The following is an 11,170-nucleotide window of genomic DNA, read 5'->3' as shown; positions in this document are numbered from 1 at the left end:
GGGAGATAAGCCTGCATTAGCTCCCTCAGTGTAGGTGCTAACTGGTTCATCTGCTCACTGTTAAGTCAGTCTGTGTGTCACATGGCTGCAGATATCATACTGCAACAATAGATAACTATTGATTGATATTCTAGTAAAGTTGCTGTGCTTCTGTTTCAACTTAGAATACACAGATGCAGCACAGCTTGTTTGACTGGGGGGAGAATAGACTAGCATGCACCTGTTAACCATTTAATGTTTTTAATTGGTAGAGTTAGGTTCTACGTTTTTTTATGATGGTTTCAAATTGTATTTATACTTGACAGGGATTTCCTTAGCCTATTAGGCAGAGTGAAAGATCTACAGTTAGCTCTATTATTAGCCCTGTTGTCCCAATATGTACTTTTTAAGTTACCTCCATAGTTAAGGTTTCATAGCTACTCATTTGCTGTCCCTCAACCCCTAGATGTAAAGGTACAAGCTACTGAGCCCAATTCTAGAGAAGTTCCGCTTCAGCAACACAGCTATGTCCAATCCCTGCAAGTCACTGTTCTGCATTACCTATCTTAGATGCTTTAAATGGAAAAACGAGAACAGGACTATTACACCTATAAGCAGTTTTATTAACATACAAATACAAATGATTTAGTGGCCTCATCACAGACAGATACGAATACAAATACTGTGCTCTCTGCACATTAATAATTCACAACATAATATGTATAACAGCTTCATTATATTTCATTTTGATGCCATTTGGTTGTCATTGTTGGGGCCCCTCGGGTGCTCAGGTGTAGGAGAAGCTTTGTAAGAGCATGTGGTATCGGCTGACAAGCTTCCCACTGTGCTTTCACAGCACTTATCTATCTAGTTCATAAGAGGGCATTCTGTTCCTAGGACAGGCTGTTACTTTGCAACACTTCTTGATATGCATAACCTTGTCATTTATTATTTGGGAATACAATGGTATTTTTTGCAGCAATTTACCACGGCACAGAATTTTTACCTCTTAATCGTCATAGACATACAGTATCATTCTAGATTCCAATTTGATTCCAAGATGTTTTTACTGTTTTAGACAAAGTCCTATGAAGCTATAGACAAACATGAAACGTTATTGTCTTCAATAAAAGGAATTACTCTACTCATATAGATGTCACCAAAGCCACAGGTTTCATCTCTACCATTACTTTCCATTTACAGTAACATAAAAGTCCTCTGTTCTTACACAAGCATCTTAATTTCCCTGATTATGATCACTATCTTCTCACGATTATGGTCCACATCACAAATCTCTTCACTGCTTCAGCTTACATAGCGCTGTTCCTCTTCCTCCTCACTGACTGCACGCTTCCTAGGAGTCACTGGAACACACACATCAGACCAAAAATGTGTCATGAATGTAAAATAAATTCTGTACACACCACACAATTTCTTGTACATTTCGAAACACAAATATTTAAATATTTAAACCAAAGTGTGTCTTAAAATCAACAAATGGCCTGGTGAACAGACTTTCAGTTTGCACAAAGGCTCCAGGCTGATTGGCTTTTTGTCTTTTCCTGTGGACCAGATAGACCACCAACAAGACCATCAGGAGCAGCAGCAGCAAAGTGACCACAACTGAGGAGACCACCAACGACAAAGGCACTAAGAGAAAAGAGATAAACAGCTCATAGTTTATTCTTGAACATCTGATACTCTAAAGCACAATTTTGAAGATACATTTTTACAGCGCAAAAGAGGCCTCATGGGGAAAAAAAACAAAAAACAATTTGTGTAAGTGTTGCAGTTAATTGTGCTTTCAAACCAATAGTTTTTGTTCTCAGTTTAGTATAAAATGTCACATTCATTCCATTAGCCTTGACCTGAGTTGACCTTTCACTATGAATGGTTTGCACTTAATATTTGTCTCTATGAGGACGAAGTTGGGGATTTGACTCTGAAGCACAATGCTGTTACTGTCTTGAGATTGAGGGCTGGAGTCTATCCCAGCTGACTACGGGCAAGAGATGGGGTACATCCTAGACTGGTCAATCGCAGGGCTGACACAAAGACAGACAACCACACACACACACACACACACACACACACCTAGGGTCAATATAGAGTAGCCAATTAACCTGATGTGCATATTTTTGGGTTTGTGGGAGGAAGCCAGAGTACCTTGAGAAAACACATATAGACACAAACTTTGCACAGAAGGGCCCAGACTGGGATTCGAACCTGAAACCTTCTTGCTGTGACATCACAGTGCTAACCACTGCAGCACCATACTGCCTCTTACATCAAATATTTTTAATTAATTAACATTACTTTGCAGAAATCTCTTTTCACTATGACGTTTTGTTGTTGTTGTTGTTGTTTTTTTGTTTCAAAAAAGCCAAATTATATTGACTGTGATTCCATTTATAAAAGCAATAAAAGGGAAAACATCAAGGGGTTGGATACTTTTCATATGCACTATACATGCATTAAGATGTTTTATCAAATATATCAAAGCTTTACTTAACTTAAACTGTGCCCTTACATTTAACAGTGACGCTCATTGTTGCTGTCGTGGTAGAAGTGTATTTCCTTGAGGACAGCATGACTTCATACACACAGCTGTAGTTTCCCTGATGTTCATACTCAGCTACATGGAAATTAAAGGAAGCTGAGTGGTTGACAGCTGGCTTGGTGTTGGTTATGTCAGAGCCAGAGAAGATGAGAAAGAAACGGCCTTCAGGATAATGGGATGAAATGGAGCAGGTGAAGATGAAGCTGTAACCCCTGGTGACCTCTGCACCTTCAGGACCCCAGACCAACCCTCCATTAGGAGATGTCAGGGAGATGCTGGGCTGCTGCAGTGTCACTGAGTACAAAAGAGACAACATAAAGACAATGTGGTCCAGATGACATTAAGATGGATGCGAAGAATAAATGTAAACCATACGAAAAGACTAAAACTACTGCAAATCTTTTGAATCTAAATGTTCAATTAAACTGATTCAGGAAGACACAAGGAAGTTAAATGGTAAAGTATGTACTTCCCAAGAGAGCACACATACAATACTGGAATTCTAGAGTCAAGATCATACAACTTTATCAGTATATGACCAGGTTCTCAGCAAAGGCTTGCTGCTGGGGAAAGTGAGCACCTTTCTTTCACACTCAGTAGTGTAAGATTTTGTCCTTTCTACTGAATTTAATAGAAAATAAAATAATCAAAACTGATCAATGTATTATTCCTTACCAGTAACAGAGAGTCTGACAGAGTCACTCTGTAGGGAGCTGAAGACTTGGCTTGAGCTGCTTTTCTCATACTGACACTGGTAGTGTCCCTCACTATCAAAGTCCACTTGAGGTATATGGAAGGTAGCAGAGTTGCTACTTGATGTTTGGGTCTTTCTGAATGAGCCTGAGGTCAGAATGAATGTTCCACCTAAAACCTGTGTTGAGATCGAACAAGTGATGCTGACATCCTGATGCCAGGTTATCTCACCACCAGAATTCATGGAGATGCTGGGCTTTGGGAGGCTCACTGAAACAAACAGCACAATATCAGGCCTTTAAATGCGTTTCCCTTCTGCTGAGCGATACTCATTTTGACTTCTTGTGAGTTTGTTGCCCTTTGGTTATTTACAAGTGAATCAAACATTAAGTTAAGGGTTTTTCCTTACCAGTAACTGAAAGTCTGACGGAGTCACTTTGGGGGGAACTGAAAGATTGACTTGAGCTGCTTTTCTCATACTGACACTGGTACAATCCTTCATTGTCAAAGTTCACTTTGAGGATGTGGAAGGTAACAGAGTTGCTACTTGATGTTTGGGTCTTTCTGAATGAGCCTGAGGTCAGAATGAAAGTTCCACCTAAGAGCTCAGTTGAGATTGAACAAGTGATGCTGAGATCCTGACCCCAAGTGACCTCACCAACAGGATTCATGGAGATCCTGGGCTTTGGGAGGCTCACTGAAAAAAGAAAAAATGTATACAGAGAGAGTTTGAGTTGACAAATGACAAGTTAGCATAAATCACCAAATCTGCTAAATGTAAATAGGAAATTCCTTACCACTAACAGAGAGTCTGACAGAGTCACTTAAGGTGGATTTGAAGTCTTTATTTGAAACCATTGTCTGATACTGACACTGGTATGATCCTTCATGTTCAAAATTCACTTGAGGGATAATGAAGGTAGCAGAGTTGGTATTTGATGCTTTGGTCTTTCTGAATGATCCTGAGATCTGCTGAAGTATAAACGTTGAATTTAAATAGTGAGATGAGATTGAACAAGTGATTTCAATGTTCTGACCCCAGTCAACCTGGCCAACAGGATTTATGGAGATGCTGGGCTCTGGAAGGCTACCTGAAAAAAAATAACACAATATTTGAGCAGACTTCTCATTTACGTCCAACATACATGTTATATACAATTCAGCGCAACACAATAAAAAGAACTGATGCCATTTCTGACAATGAATAAAAAAATCATGACTGGGGACTGAAATGTAATTCCAGAGAGTCTGATAGTCACTTCAGAGTGGAACTAAAATCCTTTCAGAAATGGACACGGGTACGATTCCCCCATCATTAAAGTTGACCTGAGGAATATTGATCTTACCCTGTTGTCTTCATGTGCTCTTCATGTACACTGTACATACATAATCTCTTCATTATATTTTACCTTGAACCCCAGAAACCAATTAGCAGTCCCCTGGAATACCACGGCACTACTTTTGCTTTAAGCCTCTTCATTCAGTGATTGCAAATTTATCTCAATATTTATCACAATAGTCTCAATATTTGATTTTATATTGTGTATCTACCACGCAGTTTTGCTGTACGTATACATATACAAATTGATATTAATCCATCTTGGACCCTGGACAGTTACTCACTTGGCCCAAATGGTGAGTGTACGTTGGTCGGGGCCACTCAGTGTTGAACGTCTAAGGCTATCTAAATCAGCATAATCTTTTCTCACCTGAACAGACCACACCAGCGTCCTCACTGTGTCCACAGTTGTGTGTCCCAAATCCTCCATGCTTACACTCAGTCAGAGACTTTTCACACCCTGAGCAGCCCACATCATCAAGCCAGACTTGTCCAGTTCCTTCACCAAAGTGGGCAGAATGTGGGGCACTCAGTGCTGACCCACAGCCCAACTGTCTGCACACCACCATAGCATCATTTAAGTCCCAGCTGTCATCACAGACTGTTCCCCAGGCATCGTTGTGATAGATTTCAACCCTTCCAGTGCACTGTGTAGACCCAGCTAATCTGATGCGACCATAAGGCACATAACACATAAGTGAGACACAACATACTATATATGCATTTGGAAATCTTAGATGTCATGATTCATGACCAATTAACTTTCTCTGACCAGATTGCATCTGTATCACTGTCCTATCGCAACATACGCAAAATCCCACCTCATCTGTCCCAGTATGCCACTCAGCTTCTTGTACAGGTCATGGTTAAGCACTTACGCACGTTTAATTATGTTTTAGCTCTTATTGCTTTAGTCTAATTCTATTGTACTGAAACTTGTTATTACTCATTCTGTAAGTCACTTTGGATAAAAGTGTCTGCTAAATGAAGTGTAATGTAATGTAATGGAAAACCGGAAGAATGGACTGACCTGCAGCATGCATATCTCATTAAATAGACACAAATCCTCAGGTCCTAACCAACCAAACATGCAGGTACTCAATCACTATCACTATCAATATTCATTACTTACTGTAATTTTACTTATACTGTTCAAGTAATACATTTTTTCTTCTCTTTTGATTATTTATTGTTTTATTGTTATTGTTTAAGTGGTTTTGGCACTGTAATATTATGCATGAATGTCATAATGGATATGTTCAATTCAATTCAATTCAGTTTATTTATATAGTAATAATAATCCACAACAAAAGTTATCTCGTGACACTTTCCAATTAGAGCAGGTCTAGACCAAACTCTATAATTAAAGTGTAATACAGAGAACCCAACATTCCCCCTTGAGCAAGCACTTGGCGACAGTGACGAGGAAAAACTGCCTTTTAGAAGGCAGAAACCTCAGAGCAGACCCCGGCTCAAGATGGGCGGCCATAGTAGTAATCGCAGTAGTCGATATTGTATATATTTACTACAGATTACATAACTGAACCCATGAGCTATTGCTGTGTAGTTTTCTTCTGTATTAATACACCTCCTGTTGGAACTGCACTGGAACCAACTGCATGAACAGCAAAGATGAAGTCAGGGCCTCAGTGATTTGGAATGACTGATACAAGTACCATGTAGAACACTGGTGGATTTTAACATTATTACTGATTATTACTAAAAGACTGATTAAAAGGTCATCTCACCTGAACAGACCACACCAGCATCCTCTCCGTGTCCACAGTTGTGTGTCCCAAATCCTCCATGCTGACACTCAGTCAGAAACCTTTCACTGCCTGAACAGGCCAAATTATCAAGCCAGATTTGTCCACTTCCTTGACCAAAGTGGGCAGACTGAGGGGCACTCAGTGCTGACCCACAGCCCAACTGTCTGCACACCACCTTAGCATCATTTAAGTCCCACTCGTCATCACAAACTGTGCCCCAGGTGTTGTTGTAGTAGATTTCAACCCTTCCAGAGCACAGAATAGACCCAGACCAAGCCAATCTGATCTGCAAATCTATTGGAAACATATACAGCAGTAGACATGTGGCTGTGAAATAAGCACTGCAGTAAAGTTAGCCCAACAAGTAGAAATGATCCAGTATCCTGTTCATTATATGTTGGATATTTGTATATGGACAAAGAAAAGAGTGTATCATGTCAGAGAGAATTTTTAAATAACTATTTAGTTTCCAGTTTGGTAACTTTTGATGTTTTTTCTGACACATTCATTTTATCTGATACATACATTGATTTAGCAGTTTCTCACACCAAGAAAAACTGGTCTGATATGAGTTTATCATGAGGATTATTTCAGGGTGTACTTTAGCAACAGGAAGATATCTTGTGAAAGTTATTTATTCTCTTATCTCCTCTCATTTAGACTACTGGCATTTTCTTTAATACACTCAGGCCTCCATCTGTTGAAGTTAACAAAATGCTGCTTTCATCAAGTTCCCAGTGCAACTAAGCAAACTACATTCATGCAAGCAAAAATAAGCTGTGGGCCTCTATTGAGGCCTCATTCCTCTCTCTGCATATTGTGCATGTACCCCGTCTCCTTCAAGTTCCCACCTTGTACGACGTACACAGCAGACTACACATTACATTTTCCCATGAACCCCAAAAATTCCTTCTCTGGTATGCTACTATGTAGCACTTTTGCTACAAGCCTGTTAATTTGGTAATGGCTGATTTATTTAAACTCAGTGCCCCTAAAGTATTTAATGACCTGGAAATGAGACTTAACAATTATCTCTCCCCAGAATTGTTAATGCTCAGAAATGTCACAGCAAAATATTGAAAAAACAGGATAAATGCAGCCAGAGGGCAGGCTATCTGCAGATACAGAAACCACCATTACACTTCTAGAGGGTCAGAAGTGATGATTTTTATGGATTATTTTGTGTAGGTCAATACATTGTTATTTTTAGGAAGCTGTTGTATAGTATGCCTTTTTATTTTATATTATATTTTAGTCACTCATATTGCATATCGCTCAGCAAAAAACAAACAAAAAAACCCCAAAGCAAAACAAAACAAAAAACTTCTCACCTGAACAGACCACACCAGCATCCTCACCGTGGTTACAGTTATGTGTCCCAAATCCTCTGTGCTGGCACTCAGTTAGAGATCTTTCACCTTTAGAACAGTCCACATCATCAAGCCAGATTTGTCCACTTCCTTCACCAAAGTGGGCCAACTCAGTGGCACTCAGTGCTGACCCACAGCCCATCTGTCTGCACACCACCATAGCATCGTTTAAGTCCCAGTTATCATCACAGACTGTTCCCCAGGCACCATTGTGATAGATTTCAACTCTTCCAGAACAGGCAGTAGACCCAGAGCCAACTAATCTGATCTGCACACCTATCAGCCACGTAAGAAATAGCATACAATGTTTGATTACTGCACAGGAAACATAAATGCAAAAATTTTATCTATCACAAAGAAGCAGAAACAGACCTTCAGCAGATGATGATGAGGTCAAGAAAACAAAGACTGTAGGAGCAAAAATAAGATGTTTCATTATATAAGCAGAAATGTATCAGAGCACATGTCCCTGACGTACGCATGTATCTCAAAAACAATGTCAAAAAAAAAAAGGATCATGCAGACCACGTTTTGCTCACCTAAAAGCAGATTAGATATAAGTTTCAACATCCTGATCAATTGGAGGAGGGTTGGTACAGACACAGAGAGGCACTGCTGCAGTCTGGCTTGTGGCTTCTCTGCTTGTGTCGGCGGTGGCAGAAGCTTTATAATCAGCACAAATGGCAAATAAAGAGGAATTTGTAGGATAGCATTTCATAACCCAGCCTCCGTGTTCTTGACCACAACATGTCTTTTTAATACCACAAAGTCATAAGTAGATGCTCTTCTGCAGCTGCAAAGTAAAAGTGTTATTAAAATGAAAATGTATGATTAAAAACAGTCATATCCATAGTGAAAACACTGCTTGCATATTCACATGCTCAGTCCATGCAAATGCATAGGAAAAAATCTTTACTAAATCAATAAATAGTACTTATGAATTTTGTGGTATAATTTCTAAGTAAGTTGTGATGAGCTAAAGTTGTAGTATGCAATGCCATATGATAGCATGAAGTAGTCATGTTATGTTCAGATTATGATTGAAAGAAAAGAAAGATACAGCTGTATTAAAAGGTACAACTGTTTAAGGGCCTGTAAGCTATGGAAGGTAAAAACTGTGTAGTTGTGAACTGTTTATGATAGTGAAGCACTGTCTATGGTATTAAAACACTGTCTATGTAACCTCATTATAATCACTGTAAGAATTTATATACAAAAAGGCCTGGAAATAATGGTGTCTGAGGTCATCAGTAACTTAGGCTAAAACTGGAAGCAGGCCAGAGGGAGAAAAATATTGGTGTAAACTGTTTTTAAGAAGTAATTAAAATAAATAAATAAATAAATGGAAAACCCCTGAAACAGCCAAGGAATAGACAAGCAGGTGCAAGATAAATCAAAATGAGCACTGTGGAAAAAACTCAGGATGGCTGAGTGGTCTAAAATGCTGCGTTCAGGTCGCAGTCTCCTCTGGAGGCGTGGCTTTGAATCCCACTTCTGACAGCATGTGTTTTTCACACATCCTAGCAGGTCTTGGTCTGGAGGCTCCTGAATCATAACCTCTGCCAGTGAGATGATACTGGCAAAAGTCTGCAGTGTGTATGAAGGAGATGAGCAGCAGCACCGTTTCTAAGCCTTGTCAGCCTGAGTAAAGTTAGCACGCTAAGAATCCTTCCTATACAGCATCCCTGTTTGTAAGAAGTCTCTCAGAATTAGCCTTGAAGTGACCATTTGTCCCATCTCCGTGAACATTTCACTTACTAGGTTACTGTAATAAATTTACTTAAATGTAAAAACTGCTTTTTTTCTGTTATTGTCTGTGTTGTTGTTACTGCTGCATGCTTTCTATGTTCAGTGCTCTGCATGCATGATATACATGCTGAAATCATAGAAGAAACTGTCTACTCACCACATACAGAGGTTCCATGGTGTAATGGTTAGCATTCTGGGCTCTGAATCCAGTGATCTGAGTTCAAATCTCAGTGGAACCTTTTCTTAAGTCCTAATTAAAGACACAAGATAATTTCTTCACTGTGGGGAAACCTTCATAAAGGAGAAATTTCTCATTTTGTGTGGCTAAAACTTTATTGACTTTCGGAAACTAAAAGAGAAATGAAACCATTCATATTCATACATTTCTTTTTCCAGTCTTTTAATGTCCTTGTTCTTCAGTCAGTTCTCTTGTGATTCACAAATGACCACTGCCATTTCTGTACAATAAGTCCGTCAGCACTGTGACCACAAAGAAATCTTTGTAGGTGTATTCTTGTCTGTGTATACACAGTTAGGTCCCAATGTACTGGGACAAGTACAAGGTTGTTGGCATCTGGCCTCTGCACAGCACCACACTGAATTGGAAATGAAGAAAACTTTAATTAAAGGGCTTTGACAAAAGTGTGGGATTGACTGTTTAGGAATTACAGCTGTTTTTATACACCCACCCCCATTTTTGGTGGCTCATGAATGATGGGACAAAGTATCTGGAACACGTGCACATGACCAAAGGCTGAGTTTCCTCCTTTCAGATGCTTTTGTGTTTTCGTGGTCGTGGTTCTCTGAGGGAAAACACTGGATTCTTCTCTCTGATTTTGAAGTGAGTTGCTGGTCCAAGTGAGATGGTTCAAGTATTTGAAGTCAGGATGACACACATGCTGAGATCATGAAGCCACTGTGTGCTGCATGTGTGCCGCATGTGTGCAGAGGTTCCATGGTGTAATGGTTAGCACTCTGGACTCTGAATCCAGCGATCCGAGTTCAAATCTCGGTGGAACCTGCTCTTTAGTACCAATTAAGGATGCAATCTCCACAATGAGGTAGTTTTCATAAAGGAGGAGTTCCTTATTGATGAGCTCTTTTAGAATGAATTTGCAAAAGACTGCTCAGTGTGCATAGAGGTCCTGTGCTTTAATGGTGAGCACTCTGGACACAGACAGAGACGCATAGCAACAGCAACAATAAAAAAGTACAGGAGTGACAAAAAAAATAATAAAAACAATAATGTAGAAATAAGACTAAGGGACAACAGCAGGTGTGTCAAGCAGGACCGCAGCAGGAGGTCCAAACACCAACTGATTTTAACCGTTAGATGTCGCGTCCAAATTCACTTCTTCTCTGTTGAATTGTTGTGGAACTACTCGTTACAACAAGAAGGCACGCATATCACAGCAAAGTGCAACTTGTCTGTGTTAGAGAGAAAAAGATCTATGAAGTGAGCTCAGATTTGATCAGAGTTACAGTCTGCATAGCTCTGCGTCCACCTGCGCACCCATTAGTCTGGCTTGATCGCGCAGATAAGACGCGCGTCAGATGAAGGAGCACAAACGGAACTTTCCAGCGATACCAAACATGTACTTCTGCCTGTGTGTTACAAAGACAGATCAGCACACTGCAAAATAATACGTTCACTCATTTCTTCTCCACCCATTTTACACTCATATCGTGACATGTCGTGAAGAACAGCAGA

General features: G+C 39.8%; 1 protein-coding gene and 2 non-coding genes across 5 annotated transcripts; 2 read left to right on the top strand and 1 right to left on the bottom strand.

Moving 5' to 3' along the window:
- Positions 1 to 581: 581 nt before the first annotated feature.
- LOC124073468 (deleted in malignant brain tumors 1 protein-like) lies at positions 582 to 8,429 on the bottom strand. Of its 3 annotated transcripts, XM_046415721.1 has the most exons (8): positions 8,250 to 8,429; positions 8,083 to 8,118; positions 7,672 to 7,986; positions 3,642 to 3,929; positions 3,215 to 3,502; positions 2,510 to 2,833; positions 1,495 to 1,629; positions 582 to 1,343 (listed from the first exon to the last, which is right to left on the bottom strand). In XM_046415721.1, the coding sequence occupies exons 1-8, from the start codon at positions 8,278 to 8,280 to the stop codon at positions 1,285 to 1,287; spliced, it is 1,476 nt and encodes a 491-aa protein (XP_046271677.1). In that variant the 5' UTR covers positions 8,281 to 8,429; the 3' UTR covers positions 582 to 1,284. The 3 variants fall into 3 exon arrangements, with proteins under 3 accessions (XP_046271677.1, XP_046271676.1, XP_046271678.1); XM_046415720.1 differs by lacking the exons at positions 7,672 to 7,986; positions 8,083 to 8,118; positions 8,250 to 8,429 and adding exons at positions 4,030 to 4,323; positions 4,942 to 5,244; XM_046415722.1 differs by lacking the exons at positions 7,672 to 7,986; positions 8,083 to 8,118; positions 8,250 to 8,429 and adding an exon at positions 4,942 to 5,244.
- Positions 8,430 to 9,626: 1,197 nt separating this feature from the next.
- Positions 9,627 to 9,698, top strand: trnaq-cug. Its single transcript has one exon. It is a non-coding gene; the product is annotated as a tRNA-Gln (tRNA).
- Positions 9,699 to 10,408: 710 nt separating this feature from the next.
- trnaq-cug lies at positions 10,409 to 10,480 on the top strand. Its single transcript has one exon. It is a non-coding gene; the product is annotated as a tRNA-Gln (tRNA).
- Positions 10,481 to 11,170: the final 690 nt, after the last annotated feature.

This window comes from Scatophagus argus, chromosome 16, assembly GCF_020382885.2.
Source record: "Scatophagus argus isolate fScaArg1 chromosome 16, fScaArg1.pri, whole genome shotgun sequence".
Lineage (NCBI taxonomy): Eukaryota > Metazoa > Chordata > Actinopteri > Scatophagidae > Scatophagus > Scatophagus argus.
Note: the sequence above shows the minus strand (reverse complement) of the source record. Positions and strands in the feature narration are given on the sequence as shown.